The sequence below is a fragment of the Mus pahari genome, chromosome 17 (assembly GCF_900095145.1).
Source record: "Mus pahari chromosome 17, PAHARI_EIJ_v1.1, whole genome shotgun sequence".
NCBI classification, from domain to species: Eukaryota; Metazoa; Chordata; class Mammalia; order Rodentia; family Muridae; genus Mus; species Mus pahari.
Genome location: NC_034606.1, coordinates 37,791,244 through 37,815,653, shown reverse-complemented (window position 1 = coordinate 37,815,653; position 24,410 = coordinate 37,791,244). Strand labels below are relative to the sequence as shown.

Below are 24,410 nucleotides of genomic sequence, written 5' to 3'. Positions count from 1 at the left end.
TTTCAGTGGAATGATGCCTATGATAGCCTAGGACACCGAGGGGCAGTAATACACAGGCTCACTAGCATTGGTGTGGCATTTCATACCATACAAAACATCTTCAGCTAGCCCTAGATGATCTTCAGCATAAGTTCCTATAAAAGCCATAATCTTTTCTAAAAGCTCTCTTGACACAGCATACTCTCTGTCCACTTGAAGTGCACAGCATTCCAACACATTCAGAGAACTATGCAGCTGCCATCACAGTCCATTTCAAAACATTCTCCTTACCCTAAAAAATAACAGCTACAATACTTTTGGGCACCAATTACACGAAGTAATCCAAGCAAATTCTCCCAGATTCTGTGTGTGGGATGCAGAAGACAATTGTGTGGCTGCCTCTGGTGACCCAGCTTCTAAGTGAAAGAAGGTGGAGTCCAGACTGTGGGGCCCCCTCCTCCCCAGGTCCCTCTTCCCCTCCACACAGTTCTTCATCTATGAGAAACAACCCCCGATCTGTGGTATCCCTTCATGTTTACCCCTGTGTGTTCCTTCCTCTCTCTCTGCACCACCGAGACTGTGGGGAACAGGGCCACACACCATGTCGCTCTTCTCTTTGTTCACTAGGGACCCTGTTGTCCTACAAGCTCGTGTCCCCATCCCAATAGGAAGGCTCCTTCCTTGGTACTCAGGCGTGTGGGGACATGAGGGAGGAGCTTGCGCTTCTGTAGACAGAGATGCTCCCATGTCCTAACCTCACACTTCCCAGGGGGCTTTGTGGGAGCAGCATCAGATGCTTGTCACTGGAGACATGAGTATGTTTACCCCTTAATACACAGTAGGTGTCTGTGAATTTTAGACAAGTGCTTACCAGTGTCTACGGGAGTATTCAGGAGCTCTGTGCTGGCAATGGGGGACTAGTACAGACCCCACTGCAGGCTGGAGGCCAACAGACAGGCAGGGACTTCTCAGGGAACACTGTCTAGCTGGGCCTTCAGGGCATATGGAGTTGGCTTAAGCTTAACACTTCACAGAGTTATCTGGGTTATTTAATGCAGGAGAGAAGGAGAGGGAGGGGGAAAGGGGGAGGGAAAGGGAGAGGGAAAGTGGGAGAGAGAGGGAAATGGAGAGAGTGCAGAACACCTTTAGAATGGCACTTTTCTTTAAAAATGGGAAATATCTGAGAGTTTAAAAATAGAGGAATTAAGATTCTTGTACCAATTTTACAAAACCAAGACTTTGTGCATGCGAAGCAAATGTTGTGCCAATGAGAGACACACATTTGTTTGTTGGTTTGCTTAGTGTAAGGAGGTCCAGGTGCATATCCCTCCACACCTATGGAGGTGGGGACCACTTTGGGGAGTCAATTCTCTCCTTCTACCATGGGCTTGAGGACTCAAACTCAGGGCGTCATATTTATGTAGCAAATGCTTTACATTTCTTTTTAAAATGTCTTGCCTAGTGAGACATACCACTACCAGCAGTATCCCACCCCTCCATTTTTTTTTTAAAGATAGTTTCACTACATAGCACGGGCTGTCTCAGTACCTGCTCTGTAGCCTTGAAGTCACAGTCACCCTGCCTCAGCCTTCTGAGAGCCGGGATTTCAGACCTGAAGCATACCAGGCCATATGGACTAATTTTTAGTGGTGTATGTTCATAGTCATTGTCTGTTAAGAGGATGCAATCCAGTCCTGTGCATGTGTTGTATAGAGAGTGACTTCTTGGATTTACCTAGATGTGTAGAGAAAGTTGTAATCGTACAGAAATACAAATACTTCCAGAAGAGATGATGGAATTAATGTATAACTGTTAGTATTGTATATCCTTAGTCTTTAGTTTCCCTTTCTGTGCTTTTTTGTTTTCCAAGATTTTATGATAAAGTGCTTACTTGTGTAGTTAGAAAAAGATCCACAAAAGTACATTTAACTTTAGGGCACGTTCTTGCTATCTGTGTGGACTGGTTCCCCAGTGGTGCCTCTGGCCCCTGGGCCACCAGCCCTCCAGGTCAAACTCTGAGCCAAGTGCCGTGGACTTACTGAGTCTTCAGCAGCCTTTCCTGGAGCCAGCATAAGTCTGGAGACTACAGCACTGGGTGTGATCCCGAAAAGCCACAAAGGTGATGGTGGTTTTACTCACAGATTTGCCCACTCAGAATCTAGCAATAGTATCTACATCCACTTTTAACCATTAGCTGATTCATTCTGTGTCCTGTTTGGGTTTGGAGCCAGAGTGTAGGAGTCCTCATGAATAGAAGCCCCCTTTCTCTCTGTCCCCCTTCTAACATCCACCCAATGTACCTTCATTGATTGCCTGGAGAGATCAAGAGGTGACGTTTTAGATATCAGGTGACCAACTGCTGCCCCGTGGTAGGGACAGGGGACAGACAGTTCAGAGGATCTGGAAGAGAGAATGTTGACTTTCAGTGTTGGGGAGACTTAATCTGCTCTGTCTTCCACCCAGTGGATTATTTACTGAGTCACTGCTGTGTCCTGGATATTATTCCATACCTGGGGAGCCTGGTCACCAAGAACAAGTGCATCTCTGCCCCCGTAGAGCTAAATCCTAGTAGAACTGAGCCACAGTTAACTAACTCAGAGATAAACCTTTAAGCTCTTGATAAATGCCCTACCAGGAATAAATGGAACGCCTCAGGAGAGAACAGAATAGTCTACTGTGACTGAGATGAGCTGGGGAGGAACTTACCAGCTCCTGCTTCATGGGTGAGAAAGGCTCAGCCATGCCATGCCTTAGAACCTTCTAGAGCTAAATACCAAGGCAGAGAGTTTCCTGCATCTTGGAAATGCTTAGAAAGTCAATGGGACCAGCAAGCAATGGGAGCAGTGTGTTGAGGACAGGTGGCTTTGATCAGAGAGCTGAAGCGGGAGGGGCCCGCATGGCTGTGGCTGGGAAGGTGGCAACTGTGTGCAGGGTATAGGTGTCGGCTCCTGAGCCAATTTGGCTGCACTGCAGAGTCTTGGCAGGCAGAGCTTAGGGTGCAGGTCCCTAGGGTCCAATAAGGCCAGCATGCTCTACGGATGTTCAGAAAGGAGCTCCAGTCATGACCCAGAGTACTGTATGGGCAGTGTGTTCTGCCTAATATGCCACACCCCACTGTGGAATGGAAACCTTCACCTGGAGCAATGCAAGACTTTTCAGAGGTCTAAATCTGTGGATGTAGCTCCTTCGGAACTGTGTGTTGAGCCAGCTCTGCAGTCAGGGCCACCATGGGAGTCATTATTTCATTTTCTGGGAATGAATCTGTTAGGAATAACTAGTGATAATGGTTCATCAGACTGTCTCATGCTGGCATGTGCTGACTCTCCAACAGCTCCGGGAAGAAATTGCCCTGCTGATTAATTCTCCACTGTTTTCTCTCTTCTCTCAGAATGGCTATTCAAGTGGACAAGTTCAACTTTGAAAGTGTCCCAGAATCCCCCGGAGAGAAGGGACACTTTGCAAATCTGAAGCAGCTGGAAGAAGAGAGGCAGGAGGCCCGAGGCATGGAGATCAGCAGCAAGCTGGACATCCGCTGGAGACTTTTATCCTTTTCAGTGTCTTCCCCACAGGCCCAGGGCACACCCTGATCCTGACTCGGGCTTCTGACCACCCACAGGGAGCCAAGAGGGGCTTAATAAGTACTGAGCTTCAACTACAGACAGCTTCAAATGGCATGGCAGGATATGGACCATAGGGCTGGCATTTTCTTATCCTCTTCACACTTCAGAGGGCCTACTTAATGAAGTATTGATCCTGAGTGGGTAAAGGTCTTGTTAGGGCCAGTGGTATTCCTGACTTTGGATCTCATGTTTCTGTTGAGGGCTGGTATTCATACTAGTGACAGGTCCTAATGGCTGCTTATCAGGGCAGGACTTGAGCCATCCTCTGTCTGACAGTAGGCTCTGTGTAACCAATCATCTGGGTACCAACATGGAGTTGTACAACCTAACAAGATGTAAAGAAACCCTGTAGAAGTGGTGAGAGAATTTTCTGTGGACTACGCTTTGGAGAGGGACCGTGGTATTAAATGCCCATGCCCACGTGGGCATGTGGTCAGAGGTCAGCTGAGTGGGTGGAAGGACCCCAAGCGCATCTGTGTGTCGGTTGTCTTGGCAGTCTCTATAGAGCACCCACTCAGTTCGTTGGACATTTGGAGGGACTGTTAGCAGTGGGTGGAAGTTTATCAAAGGACCGGAGGTGAGAAATGCCCCCAAAGTACCACAGCAGGAGAGTGAGGCTTATTCAGACTATCAGGAAAAGAAAATTCTAATGTACGTGTCTTCCCACCACCTCCTTCATGTGTAGACTCTGTGACTGTCATTATGGTCAGTCTGTGCATCTAGACTAGAGCATTCTAGAAGATGTAATCATCATACTGTGCATATGCCAAAGGTTGTGCTAAGTCTTAGGAACAGTGTGAGGAGCACTTTCAGACTCACACCCCAGTATAGACTATGATTCCCTAGCACACAGGCATGGAAACTACGAGGTGGAGCTTTTGCTTCAGTGATGCAACCAACCCAAAAGCTGCTGTTTATTGTCCCACTCTGGGTACCAGGATGGTCCAATGAAGTGATTTATAGCAAGCAGCACGTTTAGTCTGAGCGGAAACCAGCCTCCTTCAGAGCTAGTCGACTGAGACCATTTATGGCTGAAGCTAGCAGGGGACAAGCCCGGAGCACACATGCCATCATCCCTTGTCCCCACTGCCTTGCATTTGTTGGAAGTGTCACACCATGGGTGGGGTCTCTCATACTAGAGGATTCTCTTCCGAGCAGGGTCTTTGAGGATAGCAAGCACCTCACCTGCATGCCACTGAAAGTGTCTGTGTATTTCTGGCAAACACTAAACACCCTCTGCAAACTGGCAGGGTCACCAGGTTTACTTGGGGTTTTACGCACGGCCCCTCACAGCATTTAGGCACAGAGCCCTGGGCTTGATTAATCCCAGGCAGGACAACCAACCTAAGGCTGTGGAGGGTCTTCTTATACCCTTTGGGGTTACTGCTTCCCATAAGAAGGACCTGGCCCTGCCTCCCTTGACACTGACGCGTGGCTGAAGCTGCTCCACTGAGTGGCTCTGGCTGTTCTAAAGTCTTCTTTAGTAATCTCCAGGATGCTTCTTAATGGAGGTCTGTGTTCTCACCTCAAAAAAAAAAAAAAAAAAAAAAAAAAAAAACCAAAAACAACCAAAAAAAAACCCAAAAAACAAAAAACAAACAACAACAACAACAACACAAACTAAACCTCTTTAAACAAGACTTTTCAGACCCAGTATGCTATGTTTTTTTTTTTTTCCTAATAGTCAGTCACGCTTAGGTAATAGTTTTATCTAAACGAATTCTAATACAAACCGCTCCTGTCATCAGTGTAGTTGATTCCTTGATCATCATAAGTGAAATGCAGGGAATCATCTGGTATCTGTCTCCAGGGAGTTCAGCTCTCAGAGCTGTTTGTAATAACTTGGTTCAGGGGGTCTTTCATCTTGCCCAGCCCAGCACAGCGCAGTGCAGAGGCTTGGCAGCTGCATATTTAGTCAAATCGCTTCTGCTGTCTGACCTGTGATGGGCAGAGGAATGTGGTGGCATGAACACAGATTGATTGCTTGCCCACCACCGACCCTAATATGTCTGTATGTGCCTTCGAACTGCTTGGAAAGGAATCAAGGAAACACGTGGATAAGGTAGACTTTGTGTTTGACCAACCAGAGTGTGTATGCACATTCCATGACTATCATGACAGGTCTCTGTGTGTGCCCATGAGCTGGCACGCACTGTGTCTGTGTGACTGTGTGTATTGAACATGTACACAGTCTGTGAGCTCTTAGCACTCACTAGATGCCAGTTTTTGATGAGGTTTATTTCCATAGATTGCTAATTTATTTAGTGCCCCCCCATAAAGGGCTGTGTTATTCCTGCAAGTGTTCTGATACCAAGTTAGTGTGTCGCTCCAAAACTCCATTCAATTCTCAGACAGAGGACACTCCAGATATTGAAGTGAGAAGAACAAAGACTGCATTTGTTCTTAGCCAGGAGCTCTAGAAGAGTTTTCCAATAGTTCTCTGATGGAGGTTTGTACCTTGGGCCACTGATGAGAAAAACGAGGCCCATGAGTTTCACCTGCTCAAAGTTCACTGGGCCATGGCCAGCTGGGACTTGGGCTGCTCTCAGTGCTATGCCTGCAGCTCCATCCAGGAGTCACGTCCAGGCCTCCTCCCTCTGCCATGGCCTTCCCACCAACCACACTGCTCAGAGGAACTGTGGAGGTGGCCACATTCCTTGGGAAAACTGATAACGAACACCTGCTTGCCTTCTGCTTACTTCACTGTCTCTTCTTCATAGAGCTCAGTTGCAGGCCCCTCTGGACCTCTCCCTGGACAGGGTGTTTACTGTCCAGTCAGGCATGGGAACTCTGCCAAGATGCCAGGCCACTTACCAAGATGAAAAAAAATGGAACAGATTTTAAGAAATTAGTAATGTAAATTAGAAAGTCAAGCAAGAGGCTTGCTTTTATCACTTGCAGAAGTCTCTCCATTAGTATAATTTCCCTCTATGATAATCTGCTAGTTTTCTTGAGTTCTAGTAGGGCTGGGCTGCATCCTTGTACCTGTGGCCCTTCACCCCAGAGCTGCTACATGAGATAGGGCCCATGCTCTGAGTCATGGTGGTCAGGGACAAGGGGAGGATGACACATACTTATGTGTGCTGTTCAGATAATGTGTCGCTTCCTGCCCTCACTCTCACTCCCCGATGCCTGAAGCAATTTACACCTCATTTTCCTGGTGAACACTCCACCCATCTTCCAGAGGTATGGGATCCAAGACAACTTCTGGGTCTACCACAGTCCAGGAAAATCAACCCTTCCTCCTCTGGCTGTTCCAACATAGTAACTATAACCACCTTGCCCAGTATAAAATCCATTTGAGCCTGCCATAGTCTGTGGATGGCTGTATGTTGCTGGAGAGAGCCACCTGGCTCATGAAATGTAGTCCTGTTCTGGAAGGTTGATAGGGAAGTCTTACCACCCTGGGGTTTGGAGAAAGCCTCTGCAAGTAGGCATGGGGGGGATTGTCAGCAAATCAGACATGCTTCAGCACCACGGAGAGCTCTGCTGGGCTTTCCCCAGTGAGGATGCTGACTCTGCTGCTTGCAGGCTCTGATCATACCCAGCCTGTGGGCAGCAGTGCCCTTGCAGTGGAGCAGAGGTTTTGATTCCTGGGTTCCAGGTTTACAGCGAAGCATTCACACGATGTGTCTAGGAGTGTGGGAAGCACTGCACAGACTGAAGTCTCCAGGGTTTCCCTGCTTACTCCAAAGCCTTTCTGTTTCCTCCACAGGCCCGAGGATTTGGGGATGGTGGGGGTGCGGGTGGTTATTGCTGTTTTAAATGTATGGAATGGAAATACATAGTGACTTCCATTGTAATCTCAGCACTTGGAAGACTGAAGCGGGAGGATTGCCATGACCTTAAGGTCAGCCTTGGCTACAGAGTTAGATCAGACTGCAGAGTAAGTTTGTCTCTTAAATAAAAAAGAGCACAAAGCGAAACAAAAATACCAGATCAACATATACTATATACACATATGAAAAGCAATGAAGTGGTGGTAATAGCTCCTGTCCACAGCTAGCATGTTCTGATGTCTGAATTTGGAAATAGGATCAGAGAGTATGCATGGTGAGTGTTTACCTTTGGGTCCCTCCCATAGAAGGGATTTTAGAAATTTCTCTACAAGAACAATAGCGATTTCTGTCACCATTGTAATTTATCTTTCGCCCCAAATGCCAAGATGTGCGTATTAAGAGTTAGCTTCTACTGTCTGCACTACAGTGTTGTGTCACAGGCAGGCACCGTGGCTGATGGCTTGGCCACTTGCAGATTCAGGCTCAGGTACCAGACAGTTTTTGGGCTGTGAGGGAGAGGCTGTGCACACACAAGGTGTCAGTTTTGTTAGCCCAACTTTACCTGTTGTGGGTCACATATGAAAGTAAATGAGTTCAGAATTTGGTAGGAAGAATGACTTCCCGAGACCAGTGGCAGGAACTCCCTGGCTCCTCTCCTCTTGTCCTAGTTTATCAGGGGAATGGGCTCTGCTTGTGTGCCAGGGACACTGCTGCTGCCCACCTAGGTACAAGTTTTTAATAAGTAAGTAATATTCTACCTTATGAGGTTTTAATCTCATGTCATTGACTATAAACCTTGGCATGAGTCATGAAGGAAAGTAGAAAGAATCAAACACAAAAAAAGTAAGCATTAAAAAAACCAAAACCACAAATGTTTGAAAGTTTTGCAGTCAAGGTTCCCTATTTTCAGACTGGGATGGGACACTATGGGACCCAGCTTTGGACACTATGGACACACCAGCTTTCATTCTTAATGTGGCCCACTAACATAACTACTACCTTGGTTTAAATAGGTGCACATAGTTAGATATGTCTGGAAAGTAGTTGGTTTACCCACATGCCTTGTCCCTACCCTTCCTCCCACAGGGACCTCCTTAGTCTACTCCCTAAGTCAACTTTGAGAACTGCTCTCAGACATGAGCAGTCACCAGCCTTATTTTCTAATGTAGCAGTTTTGATATAAATGGTGGCACCACGAGACACATATCCATGCTTTGCCTGGACAGAAAGCATACCTTTTAACTTCAGCTTTGGCCAGTGCACACACCCATGCTCCCAAGCAAGCCATTTCCCTTTCTGTAGATGCCATATGGTGACAGCTCAGGTGACAGAGCAGAATGGCTCATCGTGGCCACTGTCCCGTCATTAAGCAGCCTAGAACTGAACTACTGAACTCCCTGGCTTCTGGTTTTTCCAATATGAGCACCTCAGACACCTAATTAGAAGGAATGGGTAGCACCCTTATTGTAGCCCTAACCAGCGTCCTTTCCCATTGACGCTCACTGGGCCCCCATTGCAGCATCTCTGACTACTTCTTCCTCTAGGACTTGATGAGCCATGAGCCCAACTCAAAAGCTGTAGTTATGCTCTTTCTGCCAGCCCTATGCACACACCATCAACTCCTGTCTTTGTTTAGAGTGAACCAGAACACATCCAGCAAGGATTTGGTCAGGAGCTAAGAAACTGGAGAACTCTTTTTCTGTTGTTGTTGTTTTGCTCTTGTTTACTCATTTGTTTGTTTGGTTGGTTTTGGTTTTCTTGAGACAGGGTCTCGTTGTGTAGCCCGTGGAAGAGTGCTTGACCTTCTGCCTCAGATTCCCAAGTGCTGACATTGCAGACAGCAGTGTGCCACCATGCCTGATTTGTTAATGAGTGGTCACAGGAATGCTTCTGGCTTCTGTAGTCACATGGTATGGCTGGGAAATCCCACATGGGTACCTGCTAGGGACTGCACCAGGGACTCACTACAGAGGTGGCGCCCACAGCCAAACTGTTGGTTAGGGCATTGTGGGGTAGCTAGGGAAAATTAACTTGGCAGTGGGCCACTGCAGGAAGAACAACGCCCCCTCAGAGCCATTGAGTTGTGTGTGTAGTGACCTCGGTGTCCCTGGACCAAGCAATGACCAGCAGCACAGCTTCCCAAGTGGTCTCTGAACCTCTCCCAAGAAGAGGAGCTTCAGTTTTTACTTTCTGGTGGGAAGTTCTCTCTCCCGTTGCTTTTTGGACTCATGCCTCTGCTTCTGGAACCCTCCCTCTCCCAGTTTCCCTCCGGTTCCTTCCAGCGACTTGGCTCAGACGTCCCTTCCGCTGGGCAAGTTCCCAGTCTCTGCACCTGGCTTCAGCCCCTCATCTTCCCTAGCTCCCTCCCTTAATTGCAGAGTCCCTTCCTTCCGTCAGCATGTTTTTATTTATCTTTAATTTACCATCTTAAACGTGGTGAAGCCTACAGCAGCCTCCCCCACGTGCATCTTGGGAGCTTCTCACAGTCTCCAATTGGAACCAGACCAAGAGCCTCAAATTCCTATCCTTTAACCCCATCCCTGGCAGTTAGGCTTTGCTTCCACCTGTTGCTATGATACCTGCACTGGTATGCCTGTACTTTCTAACTTTTGGTACTGTGAGCAGCCCAGCCAGGAACATGGCATGCATCTGTTTTGTTTACATCCTGGCTTTTGCTCAGTGAGGTCAACATGTGGCCAGTGCTAGGATTGCTGGAGGTCAACGTTTTCTGTTTGTAAGACCATGTCTCTCTCGCATACTTGCGACCCTCCAAGATTTGGGTTACAGTCTTAATTCAGTATCTCTAGCGGCCTGCCCTGTTCCTCCTTGTTGAACTAGCCAGAGAGTCCTCGCTCCCAGGACCAAGCAAGAGGATTGAGAGTGCATTGCCAAGTGCTCACCAATAACAACAGCACTTCAGCAAACCCGCCCTGGGTGGTAATGAGATGGAGAGAGAGAGAGAGAGCATGTGGAGGGATCTCCTTAAGGGAGAATTATGTATGGAAGAAAGCTTTGCTAAGCAGTGCTGGAAGACAGGGATCCTTCAGGAGGTAGAGACAAAAAGCAGTGGCTCACTCACTGAAGCAAGGCGGGGGAGGGATTCCCTAGAGAGGAGGGAAGCAGGACCCTAGTGACAACAGGAATGTTTACTAGTGTGTTCTCGGACTACATCCTCCTCAGGCAGGAGGATGCACTTGTGAGGCAGGAACTACGCTTGTCCTCAGGCTGTAGATGATGAAGCTGACTCAGGGTGTTAATTTTATTTATGTGTTTGTTTGTTTGTTTGTTTGTTTATCTTGACAGTCATCCAAAATTCATGGGATGCAGTGGCAGAATCCAAAGACTCAAAGCTGAACTGATCCTAGGAGAGGGCTCTGGGCTTTGCCCAGGGTGAAGCACGGCCCTGTGCTGCTTACCTGGGGCGGGCGCTGGCTCACTGACTGTCATTCACTTGTCACACTGTCGATGGGGACAGCAGTTGGAGCCTGGCACTGTTGTGGGCCCCCTGGAAACTCACAAGCTGGTGACGAAGCTACCATATATAGTGTGCTTGAAAGAGGACACAGGAGAACCTTCTAGGCAGAGATGACTTAGGAGCATTTCCTAGAGGAGGTGGGATCGAAGAGAAGATGAAGGAACCAAGTGAGGAGAAGCAAGGGGGAAGGCACAGGGAGCAGCCGAGAAAGAGGCAGTGCTTGTGGTACCAGAGTGGCTCGTCAGGCTTAGGTGTAGGCAAGGCTCCCTTGGCGTCCTGGCACCATCTCAGCCAATGCTGAGCCAAACCTTGCTTTGGTTCATCCACACTCTCTGGTCAGCCCTGGCTTGTGTTTCTTTCCCTAGAGGCCTGGTGGGACTGCTGGCTTCAGAGATGTGTTGCCTAGTAGCATGAGCCCCTTTCCCTTTCTGACCCTGCCCCTTCTCACTCAGGCCCCTGCCTCTGCCCCTTTGACTCCCTGTTTACGGGATGTCCCCACACTGCCGTTCTCAGGTTAGCACGGGCTGAGTGCCAGTTTATTACTTTTCATCTTTACCAGGTGGGCTTAGTGTCAAGCCCTTTCCTGGCAACTCTGTCCCTAGTGCCTCCCTGCTACTGTGGCCTCCTTGTCCCACTTGGTATAAGGGGCATTTTTGTTAAGCAGAATAGCCTTGCCAGATGGATGTAGGAAGTGGGCTATCCTTCTGTTTCCAGTTATTGGCAAATGTCAGGAACTCAATTTCCCCATTTGTTTTTTGCTTATATTTGGTGACTTTGGTTTTGTGGGAGAAGAGAGGCAAGAGACTTGCAGTGAACCGCGCTGGGCCCTCACAGCCACCCTCCATATCTGCCTGCTGTCTGTATTTCCAAGCCATGATTTCTTAATCCACCAATGATTGCTGAGAGACATTATGACTTCCTCGATTATGAACTCACTTGAGAGAGCCTGTTCACAATAACATATGTAATTACATCGAGATGTGTTACCAGCGTGAATCCAGTACGTGTCCAGAAATGCACACTCATCCCGAACACTCATCTGCAGTCTACATGTTTTATTGGGAGAAATAACCTAAAATTTTGCATTATTCCACCCCCCTGCCCCCGGCAAAAACCATTGTTGGGACAGGATTATCCTAGCAGCTCTCCCTTCCTTCTAGAACAGTCACCTACTTGAATGAATCTAGAGACGAAGGAAGAGATGCCCAATGTGCTTCTGTGTCCCTGCGTTCCCCATTCTCAGGTTGATGCCTTCACTGTTAGGTAGACTACCACCAGAGCAAAGGGATGATCTACCTACTTACGATTGTTCTCGTCTGGGGGTATATCTGTCTAGAGTTTTCTCTATCTCCTCTGGTCCTGGGGCTCAGCAGGAGCTAAGTTTTCCTTGACTGAGGCTTACCCTTCTCTGAAGCGCAGTGGTGAGGCGAGTGTGGAGGGCCTCCTGAACCAGCTCATCCTGGAACACCTGCAGCTGGCACCTCTGCAGTGGGGTGAGTACCAGGCCACCTCTTGCTTCTGGGTGGGTGGGCAGGAGGGCACCATGATGACCACCTTGGGCAATTACAGAGAAAGGAGTTCACCTCACTATGTGCTGCCTCTGCAGGCAGGCAGGCGGCTCAGTACCATAGCTAGGTCTCACCATACCCTCCTCTCAAAGGGCAACTGAGTTCGGAAATGTTTGTAGCTCTTAGCTATGTGGGGTGGTCAAGGGAAGCAAGAGGCATGGCTTCCTGCTTGCTCTTCCATCATGTTCGTGGGCTGAGCTTTGCAACCTCTCGTGCTGGGGTGTAGACAGTGTATTTGGTGAACTCCTTATCTCATTCTGGTGCTCCTCCCACAAGAGGCCACCATCACTCAACAGCCTGCTGATGGGCCTTTGTGTTCCTCTACAGCCCTGGAGGCTGTCCATTCTCAAGTCTTCCTAAGTCATACTCAAAGGTAGCTTGTGACAGATTCCTGAGTCTTGGTTGAGGTGATGATTGTCTTGCTATCTGGAAGTGATTTGTTTAGACTGTCTATTGGGAACAGCTATGAACAGTCATGTGTAGTATTTTTCTTCTTTCTCTCTAGTCAATAAATTGTTTTGCCTCAGTCTTAGACTATTCCTAGCATCTATGTAGGACAGCCCACTTCCCAGGCAGTCAGTGTCCTTAGAAGTCAGTGGAAGAGTAAGAAAGTGGTCAGAAGTCAGAAGAAGGCTAGCCTGCGATGGTTAGATGGCCACGTTTCCCTACAACCGGTGATTCAGTGTTAGCCCAAGAACAACCATCTTTCAATGCTCATCCTTGGAGAGATTGAAGGTGCTGTGTTGAGCATTGTGCATGGTTCAGGGAAGAGGTTAGCCATTAGGATGTGACACTTTCTTCATAATTGGCAGGAAAGTCAAAGGGCCATTATTAAAATTATTGTCTGAGAAGCAATACATTGGAATCCAATGACAGTTTCATTAGGTGACTGTTGTATCATAGTGATGCTGGGGAATGTCACTGTGCCCCCAAAGCCTGTTCACTGGTATATAGGACCGTATAATTTCACTTCATTGAGTTGCTGGGCAGCTCAGTTGGCTTGAATGGTGTATCATAACCATGTGTTTTGTGTGAGGCATGCTGGAAATAGAGTTGAATGGTGGGTTTCATAACCACTGCAGTCCATCTTATAATCTGTTTCTGTCACCATACTAAGGTTTAAGCAAGCTTCCATAAGTCAACCAATGAAATTGAAATATGTCTTCCAATCCTACGTCATGTTACTCTAGAGGAACTCTTGAGGGAAAGAGCTTTTATTTGCTTCAATGCCTACTATGAACTGTAATCATCCCTGGGAAGAGCCCAGGAGGGTTCTTGGGAGATGGTCAAAACCCTCCTTTTTTGTGCTTCAGTCTATTATAGGCTAGTCCTGTTCTTCTTAGAAGTTGAGAAGGTCTGGGTTGGCCATTGTGAACATGTGTCCCATGCCTACCAGCATGTGGCCAGATACATGAGTACCGATGTTTATCTAGAACAGTATATGGCTTTTGGAAGTTATGCTAAGACTCAAATGTGTCTGAGCTGAGGCCTGCAGGGGTTGTTTGTGAGGGCAAGGGTCAGATAGAATCATGGAGGGATGATGTTCTTCATCTTGAAGGGGTAAGATATTGAGAGTTGATGCATCTTCAATCTTGGGAAACCCAAGTGGGCGGAGACCACCAGAAGCCAGGCTGTGTGATGGAAGCAAAGAGAAAACCACTACCGTCTACCTTCCTCACAGTTAGTCATACAGTGCCCTGTGTTTGCCTTCTGGGCTGCCAGTAACATATGATGGGGAAGCATCTTCATCGCAGTTTCAACCTATTTATCTCCTGCTGTATCTGTCATCGGTACAGAACATCTCATGCGTAGAGCCAACTAGCTCAGACATATAACCAGATTCCACATGGCTTCCTTAGGGGTAGGGTCAGACCATTCAGGCTGTTCAAGGCCTGAGCAGTGAGAGTCTTCAGAACAGATTCCCATGGTCACTTTAAAAGAAGCAGGTGGTTGTTTTGAAGTAACTGGTTTCCAAGAATGTATCTCAGCTGCTTGGCATGGAGGAAAGATTTGTGTGGTGAGCTCCGGTATCCTTGGACACCTGGATCTCTCTTTGAAGGGAGGAATTGCACAGGGCTTGGCCAGGTTCCGGCCTGTCTCACATAGCTCTGAACTGCTGCTGAGAGGGAGCAGGTCCAAATCAACGCAGCTCCTTTTCCCCAAGCCTTGATCTTCTGATGCTATTACTTTGTGAATGTCATCTATTCTCAGATGAAAATGCAAAAAAATCCAGCCCTCCCCCCAAAAAAAGGAAAGAAGGAAGGAAGAGGAGAGAGAGACAGAGACAGAGACAGAGAGACAGAGACAGAGAAAGAAAGAAGAAATTTAAGAAAGTTAGGTGAAGAGAAGTGAGTCCTCTCCTATCCCTAAACAACCTCTATTTTAGTTTTGCACATTTCCAAGTCATTTTGTGATTCCCTGGTTTTAATTTTGTTTATATAAATGACTATGCCATTATTGTACCTTCTTATCCTTTTTCAAGCTTGACAAAAACATAAACAGTTCCCACATTATAAACAAGCCTTACACATATTGTTAAAGGCCAAGCCATTCATCAAATGGAGAGAAGATAATTTAATACTTGTTCTGTTGGTGAACATGGAGATCTCTTGAAATGTTGGGTTTTGTTTTGTTTTGTTTTGTTTTGTAGGGTTTTTTCCACAATAGACTTTCTATGCCCCAGTTTTTACCCTGAGCCTTTTCTGTTTTGGAGGGCTACAGGTTTGATGCGGATTTTCAGAGGTTGCTGGTGCTTTAGAGGGTCTTGGCAGAGAGCAAAGTCAGGCCATCAAAGTCTGTCTATGCTGGTGACAACAGTGTCAGGCGCAGGCAGGCATGTGGTCATCCCAGAGCCAGGAGACATGGGTTTTCATCCTGGCTCTGTTGTTTCCCCAGCAGTGAGCTATCCATGGATTAGGCGATTGCTCGGGTTCTCTGTGCCTCAGTGTCCTCATCTGTAATGCCAAGGGACCAACTCCTCTGTGTGGGCGGAGTACTGTCATCTTAGAGGAGAGAGGCCACCCGAGACCCCCAAGCAAGGAGACATGGACATGCTATTCCTATCTTGGCTGTAGAGAAAGGGAGGTGGAATGCAGATGTCACTTTTTGCCTACGTCCTGGCATCTGCTAGCTGTGGACCTGGGCTGCAGTGTTCCATCAGCAAAATAAGACTCAGGGAAAACCAGGCCACACAGGCTGGGCCAGACTCACAACAGGGCACTGAATCCATGATGAGGTTCTTCTTCCCAAGATGCTTTCTGTCTTAGTCTGTTAGTATCCTAGAACAAACTAACTAATCTCTCTCTCTCTCTCTCTCTCTCTCTCTCTCTCTCTCTCTCTCTCTCTCTCTCTCTCTTGTGTGTGTGTGTGTGTGAGTGTGTGTGTGTGTGTGTGTCTGCATATACAGACTAATTGGGTCTTTTGAAGGAAAGAGGAGGAGGAGGGATGGCCCATCACCCCTGTGTGCCGTCTGAGTGTCTGTTCTGAGGACCATCTTCTAAGCATTGCCATAGATACCCAGTGGTGGTGACTAATGGGCTAAGCTGTTTGCCGCACTGATTGGAATGTCCCACCACTGTGCCACCCACTACCTCCTCCCTCCAGTGATTCTTTTCTCTGTAGAACGCTGTGTCTTCTGAGACTCCACAGTGATTGGTCTGTGCTGTCTCTCTGGGCCTGCAGTGAATACAGATCAGGGATGCATTGCATTGTGAAGTGGGTATTTCCAGTTCTCTGTATTCAGACAGCCTTCATGCAGATACACGTGTGCGCTGAGCTCTCAGCTCTACCCTGAGGGCAGCAAACCAGGAGCAGGAATAGATAGTGCCAATTTAGGTAGTGGCAGACCCTGGGGACTTCACTGAGAGACACTCACTGCCCTACCTTGCCTCTAAGAACATGTGACTCCCTCACATTGGCAGAGAACAGTTCAGGGCTCTAGCTCTTTGTCACATGCATTTCTTAAGACCTGCACAGGTCCCCAAGGTTGTCACTACTGTTCCTTCGGATAAATAATAATGCACTCAGGGGCCAGTTAGGCCTCAGGTCATGAGATATAGATCAGGGCTGTATGGGTTGATGGATTTATCTAGTCCTTCAGTCAAAAACCTACTGGCCATTGTTCTGTAGTAGGCGCTTCCATGTGTGCTGGGAACCCATCCCTGCCTAGGAGACATCTTCTTTCTGCTGAAGGGTAGGAGACCCAGGCTGGTCCTCAAGTTGTTTGACCACATCCTGTTGTGTGCTAGCCTGGAAGCTGGCACAAAATGTTCTGGAAGCAGCAAACGTAGGCAGAGCTAGAGCTGGATCCCTAGTCAACATATTGAAGACGAGGCATCAGTCTACCAGGGATGACCGTGGGCCCCCTGGACACCAGCAGATCTCACAGGCCTCCTTCAGAACAGAACACCTGAAGGTGGCTCTGGGGCTTTTGGTGTCCGAATGGTTCTTCTCTCCCTCCAAAGGTGCCCTGCATTTAATCACTGTCTTAGGATTGCTACTGCTGCAGTGAAACACCATGACCAAAAAGCAAGCTGGGGAGGAAAGGGTTTATTCAGCTTACACTTTCCACATCACTATTCATCACCAAAGGAAGTCAGGACAGGAACTCTCACAGAGAAAGAACCTGGAGGCAGGAGCTGATGCAGAGGCCATGGAGAGGTGCTGCTTACTGGCTTGCTTCCTCTGGCTTGCTAGGTCTGCTTTCTTATAGAACCCAGGACTACCAGCCCAGGGATGGCACCACTCACCATGGACTGGGCCCTCCTGCATTGACCACTAAGCTCTCTAATTGAGAAAATGCCTTACAGCTGGATCTTACGGAGGCATTCCTCAACTGAGGTTTCTTCTTCTCTGATGGCTCTGACTTGTGTCAAGTCGACACACAAAACCAGCCAGTACAGCCAGCAGAATCTGGGACCCAGGAGGGCTGCTGGGCACTTCCTTAGTTTTTGTGATCTCTGGTATAATTTCCAGTTCCCTAGCCCTGCTTCATGAAAGCCAGGTCCTGTCACCATCCCACCCTCCAGCTCACTTTTAGTTCAGTAATCTTGCATGGTCATGTTCACACAGAGAATGGTAGGATGGGGGCTACAGCAGCTCTGCCCTGGTCAATGCCTTCTTTCTTCACTTCTGTCCATCCTGCTCCCTCCCACCAGCTCTCAATGTTGCCCATGTCGCTTTCACACTCCATGAATTCACAGCAGAGGATGGGAACTACAAGCATGCTGTTGAATGAATGAGGACAATAAGCCTTCAGCATATATCACCTATGAATGAACTAATGAATGAATGAGGGAATGAACGAATGGACATACAAGAATGTAGTCCCTTCCTGGGGTAAAAGGCTGTGTTCCTGCAGACCAGAACATACAGGGCTGTCCCTCCCAGTCTATGCAGAACAAACTCCTCAAACCCTCTGTCACATCCTATGGGGACTGCTCATCTGCTTTGGTGCTCATTAGCACAGATAGAAATCAAACCCAGGTCTCAGTGGGTTTCTTTGTTCCCCGGTCTCACACGACTCAAAGCCAGGCAGAACTCCTGTCCATGCTGCTGATCCACTGGAGCCCCGAGGCATCCTGGGATGCTGGCATTCATGTGTCTCCTGTTGCCTTACATCTGCACACAGCAAGGAGCGCACATGAAGGTGGTTCTCTGTTGATGTGGAAATACCTTTGCCCAGAGCAGGCAGGCCGGGTCAGGCCTTGCGTAAGTCAGTGGTATACTTACCTAAGTGCAAGGCCCTTCCCATTGGCCAATACTTACTTTCCAGGAAGCAGGACCTTCTTGATCATGTGTCTTGCATTGTACAGGCCACACTGGCTACTTGGTATCCCCCTACCTACAGGTCTGTGGCCCAGGTGAGCTGCTTTCATTTCAGATGGGAACCTGGAATGCTTCTATTTCCCAGCCAGTAAGCCACAGAGTTTGAATCAAACCAACCCAGGACTTCAGCCTCTGTCATGTTGTCCTAGGTGCGTTCCATTTCTTAAATAAGAAAGCAAGTCTCAAGATATATGACATGCTAAAAATAAGCGAATGAGATTTCAGTCTTTCTCCAGTTTTCCCATTACTTCTTTACAAGATAAAAAGGAAAGAAATAACCCCTGGCATTTCCATCTTGCAGAAAAATTTATCTCTGTGGATTTCACAACCTTTTGAAACCCTTGTAGTAGAGGACTCAGAGGGAAAAATACAGGCTATGGATAAAGATAAGGATAATTGGATGGGATGTCTGCACACAGGTCAGCCAGACTCACTGTACCAGAGAATGGAATCTCTTGTTCTTAGATGTGTCATGCAAGGACAGCACAGAAAAGAGCCTCAGGTGCCAGCTGGGTCGGGAGCTTCTTCCTCAAGTCTGGTGTGCTGAAGGTCCTGTCGGGAAGCTCATCAAGGAGAGCTACGGACCCACTGACCATCAGCAATGAGGGCGCTAAACAGGGTCTTGTTGGAAAGCCCATGCACACAGCTCATGCACAGTTGAGAACCCTGCAGAGCCTGGGCAGTTGGGAGCTGTGAGTGAGAAAAGTAGTCATGTCCTGAAAGGGCTAGAGAGAAGGCAGCAGTTGGCTGGTTAGCAGGTGCCTGCTGCCCCATGCCTTCTTTCCTCATGATATCTAAGATGGCCAACTCTCTCAACTATCTGCTGTTGAAGGATTTTTTTTTTCCTGGCTGGCTTGTCCCCAGCTTCTCCTACAATCATCTTTGTGGGAGTAATGACCCTTCTCGGTCTCAGAGCCTGTATTAGCCCATCACCTAGGATGAATCTGGAGGCTACAATCTGTGCCACAGGCTCCCAGGTTCCACAGGGCTGCTCTTAGCTCCTCCCCCCCCCTGCTCTCTACACAGACCCCACCCTAGCCCCCTCTGCAGTGTTGACTTCTGTACCTAGTGGACTCTGAATTGTCTGACAGAGCTATCCACCTTCATTCCTTCAGACTTGGGACAGATCAGGCTGTACCCACCACTCTGCCAGCCCTGGGTCCTGAGGGCAGTCGTTACTCCTGCTGCCCCATGGTCAGAATACAAGATTACTCAGTATACATGGGAATGGATAAGGTGTTTTGAGGGGTTTCCCCTGGCTTATAAAGGGGCTGTGGGATCCTAAGGAGGCAAACAATCTCAGTGAGAGAGATACATCCTCTCCACAGAAGCACAGCCAGCCTTGCCCCACCACCACCACCACCTCTTCCCCTTTTCCTAAGCTGAATCGGCAATATCTCTGTGAAGCTCTTCCATGCTCCCACACACAATGGCTGGGCGTCAGTGCAAGCACAGAACCCAGGCCTTGCACATGGATGTATACTCACTGCCGTGCAAACCATGCTTTTGTGGACCCTCCTGTCTCTAACTCTTCTGAAGGTCCTTTGGGCATCTATGGAGGATGTGCTCTGGCCACAGGCCCAGGTTCAATTCCTGCCTCCTCACTCCACATACTTGAGGAAGATGCCGTGATATCTCCCTTTGACCATGCCAGATGGTCCCCGTCTTGCAGGATGCCCAGAGCCTTCAGATAACTTGGCTGGACTGGCATTTTCCATCACTGTTACCCATGGGCACCCCTGATGTGCCCAGCCAGCTGTGGGGCTTGTCCCAAAATTTCCCACCAGGATATCAGATCCACACCTTCTGATCACTTTAGCCAGGCTCCTTGACAGCCTAGAGCTGTTCCCTTATGGCTGTGCAATCAAGTGTCAGGATATGGCTTCCACAGGGAGAGAGGAAAGCAATCAGTCCAGAGATGCAGTTAAGGGCCTGGGGGCACTGGTACCCTCCCTAGGGACATCAAGTGAGTGGTCAAGGCATTTTTTTGAAGAAGCAGAAGAGCAAGCACAACACCTGACCAGGGGTCCAGGAATGTGACCAGAAGTGTCCCCTTCTCTGTGACTGCTGGTGCCGCTGCCCTCATCCTGCGGCGAACTCAGAAGGCAGCAGACTTGGACTCTGACCCCAGCTTCGAGTGAATGTCTTGACCCAGAGAGTGACTTGAGGACTCAAAGTCAGAAGTAAATGTCAGACTCGTTTCTACCGTTGACCTCACAGGGATCATTCAGTGAATTTGGCTCTTCCTTAAGTCCTGGCACTCCATGTAGGAGAGTTTGGGGGTCTGCAGTGGCCTGATGGAGCTGTGTTTAGACCACAGAAGGATAGTTTCTGCTGTGTTGGTGGGCACGCCCATGGTACACAGTCTCTGGGCTTGGGATTCGAGCCTACTCAGTGTGTGCCTGCTGATGGGACGCACGGATGGAGAGTGGAGCCCTCATGAGTCCTGAGGGCGGTAGGGCTGCACTCACCATTACCTCTGCCTCACTTGGGTGCACATTCTTTGCTCGGTCCTGGCAGGAGAAACAGGAGCAGCACTAGCTTCAAGGTGCAGGGTTCGTATCCCGATTTTACTGCAGGTAAGAGGAATCCTCAGCAGAGGCAACATTATGTGTCATGTAGGAGGAGTTCCCCTTCCGTGCGGAGTATAGGTACCATACTTTTCTCATGGAGTAAACGAGTCAGGTGTTCCTTTGCTTGGATGTCTGGAGCCATTTGCAACCCTAAGCACATGCTAGAGAATGACTGGAGGCCACTGTGTGCCTACTGTGTGGTGGCCAGGTGTTATGTATGCTCCAGGGGAACAGCCCAGATGTCATAGTGTCCTTTTTATGTCTTCAGGGTTAGGGCAGAAGCTTAGGAAGGGTGTGAGTCCTTGTACCATGTGCCGGTAGGCTGGTAACATCAGGCAGGCTTAGTTCTTGACCTCATGATGCCCAGTGCTGCTGGTCTACTTCTGGTACTCAGAATATGTTACAGAGCAGGGAGCAAGGCTAGAGAGGGCACTTCAAGTTCTGATGCTTAACTTCTTAAGAAAGAGAGAGGATTGGGGAGCAGCCGTGTGCCGACATTGGCAGAGGTACCTGGAACTCCCCTCCCCATCTGGGGAACTCAGAGAAGATCTGGTCTTTGAAGGAGTGCTGGCATCCTGACTCCTTTGAAGCCAGACCTTGAGTCTGACAGGACACTTCAAAGGTTTAGCCCTTGACCTTTCCCAGGCAGTTCCTGATGACATCTGTCTCTCGGGGCCCAAGGTTGGCACTTGGTCACTGACCAGCAGCTTGGAGCTAGCAGCTAAAAAAAATAAAAGGCTAAATAGACCTCACCCACTGTGCCATCTTAGCAGAGGATATGCCCCTCACCTTGAAAAGTGTTTCTAGGCCTTCTCAAGGGGAACAGTGTGTAGATCCTGGTGGGGTGCCAAAGATGCAAAGCACCTTCATTTCTGCCACAACAGATGCCCAAGAAGAGCTGTGACTCCAGCTTATCCTATCTTTGTTTTGCACCCCTAACCTTGAAAAGCCTCAGTTTCTGAATCTGTGAAGTGGACACGATCTTACTTCATGCCACTGAAAAGAAATAATGTAATCCATGTAAGATAGCCACTCAGTACTGGTACCTGGTGAATGTTATACCCAGACAGAGAGGTATGAAGTCCAGCTTGGATCAGAGGCTCCTGGGGACCTAGCTTCCTTTTCTTTCCCAGAGCCAACTTTGCCCAGTCATTAGAAGTGCTGAGTGTCTCTAGGACAGTGGAAAGTTGGAATTGCTGCTTCTGCAAGTCTGCGGGCTTTCACAGAGCCTAGTCACTTCTGCCCCTTGCTGAGTTGAGTCAGGTACAGAACTGGGATACAGACAACACCCGAGAGAGAAAGAAGTGAGGGGATAAATACCACTGGGGCTCAGGAGTGGATGGGTGGATATCTGGGTGAATGACTGGAATATTCTCTGTCCACTCTCACCATTTTCGCCCATGCTTTCTTTTTCTCCGCTGTCTGTGACAGATTTTGTTGTGGGTTAGAATGAGCCCCAAGCCTGTTCCTGTACACAGGGGCTGTTCTAACTACAGCTGCTCTTGAGTTGGGAAGCCCAGGACTTCACTTGTCCACAGAAAGCTGGGTGCTTCGCTGTTGCTCTGTGTTCCAGGAGAACCCAGGGCTGTGACATGTGGAGGAGGGTGACTGCGGGGTATTTCCAAGGGCACCTTGTGTTCAGTGGATAGGCTGCCTGATCCTGGCACTGGCGCTTTCACTAGCCTGGATGTCACTTGGTCCCTTTTGTGTCTTACACATGAGTTGGGGCAAAAGCCTAGCAGGAGTGTGAGACCTTGTACCCTGTGCTAGTAGGCTGGGAGCATCAGGTAACGTTAGTTCTTGACCTTATGCTCCGTGTCTGTGGAGCCTCAGCTGTGCCAGAGAACAGGGAGGAGAATTTGATGAGGTCTGACTCTCAAGGCCATCTTATCCCTCCTGGTCCTAGAAATTCTCTAAGGCCCCTCTTCCAGGATGTACAGATGTCCTCAGGAATTATGCCTCTGAGAGAGGTGGGTGGCATCAGTCCCTAGATTGCTCTAGGAAGTCAGATTTGTTCTAGTCCCCCAGTATTGTTGTTCCGACTTGGTCCTTGATCTGTAACCCCCAAAAATCTGCAGACTTTGTCTCCAAATTCCCAAAGCTGAAAATATGAAAAATATGGAAGGGGGAGTATCCTCACTGCAATCTAGAGCCACTATAGAGGAGAGAGTCTGAGGAGAGGGTCCGCACCAAGCTCTCACACTTCAGACAACCCTCTGTAATCTCTAATAGAGTCCTGAGAGGAAGGGGGACACCATTTCCTGTTGACAGGAATGCCCAGAGCACCTGCTCAGGTTGAACAAGCATGCATTGTTTCAGGTCCCTCTGCCGCATGCACTGTTAACTGCTAGAGTAGAGAGTACGGGCCCTATCATCGTCACCTCCAGGAGCTGCCAGTCTTAGTCACTGCATAAACTGTGCCAAGTGACTTCTATTTTAGATTGGCTCTGGACTGAGTTATCCAGAGAGGTGGTATCTGCTTGCTGGGCCACCCTGATACTCACGCCATAGCATTTTTTTTATTAGTGGTTCTCAGAGGGAGGGTGACAGGCAGCTTTGTCTACCAAGATTCAGCCAACAATCATCACCTTTAGGTCAGGAACAGAGTCCTAGGCCTGTTTCTGAGCAACAGTGTGGTTCCCAGATGAACTGACTTGCGCATCCCTGTGTCTCCCTGACTAGGAGTATAATGTGGCCCCCAACATGCTGCTGATGTCAGTGTCACTGGTAAGGTACAGACAATGAGATTCAGACAGAAGTGGCCATAGAGTTCAGCAGGTAGCCACTGAGCCACCCCAGGGTTGGGTGGGAGCTGTCAAGAGTCTCAGACAGCTGGCCTAGTGAACCCAGTTGCCGACCTAACTGGTCTGTCACCGACAGACCAGTGTTTTGCTGTTCTCCATTTCAGTCCTGTCAGTTTAAGGGTCTCCGGGCCTGTCCTAATTTTGAATCATCTTGGATCCTGGCTGGGCTTTTGGCTCTCTCTCGGTTGTGCCTGGCTGTCTCCTATGGATATTTGTGGTAAAGGTTCTCACCTTCTCCTAGACAGGAAGAAATATCTGGTCATGATAGAAATGCCTGCCTCAGGAGCCCATGCAAGAGCTGTGAGTGAAGACTGCTGATCGCACTACCGAAGGGCCAAAGGCTCTTTGTTTCAGATTGAGAAGGTGGATAGTCAGGCAGGGGTGTTTTCTCGGGGTGTCTGCGGGTCAGCGTGCATCCCAGGTGGGTTCCAGGAAGTTGGGTGCTAGCTCCTGTGTCCACTTGGCATCCTCTTTGCTGAGTCTTTTGGAGTCCCTGTCACTGCCACAGGCTTGGACCCAGCTAGAGGTGACTGTCAACAAGTGTGTGAAACCCGAGAAAAAGATGAACACTAACGGCTGTGTGTGTGTGTGTGTGTGTGTGTGTGTGTGTGTGTGTGTGTGTGAGACAGTAGTGCCATGCCCAGTGTATTAGTCAGGATTCTCTAGAGTCACAGAACTTACGGATGGTCTCTATATAGTAAAGGAATTTATTGATGACTTACAGTCTGCAGTCCAATTCCCAACAATGGTTCAGTAGTAGCTGTGAATGGAAGTCCAAGGATCTAG

At 48.6% G+C, this 24,410-nt stretch overlaps 1 protein-coding gene across 5 annotated transcripts in view; it reads left to right on the top strand.

The window, feature by feature from the left end:
- Trappc9 (trafficking protein particle complex 9) overlaps window positions 1-24,410 on the top strand; it is a 476,366-nt gene that overhangs the window by 368,449 nt on the left and 83,507 nt on the right. For all 5 annotated transcript variants that reach the window (XM_029547720.1, XM_029547718.1, XM_029547722.1 and 2 more), the window contains 2 exons: window positions 3,368-3,521; window positions 12,256-12,346. In XM_029547720.1, coding sequence (XP_029403580.1) covers window positions 3,368-3,521; window positions 12,256-12,346 — 245 coding nt within the window. The remainder of the gene's footprint in view (window positions 1-3,367; window positions 3,522-12,255; window positions 12,347-24,410) is intronic.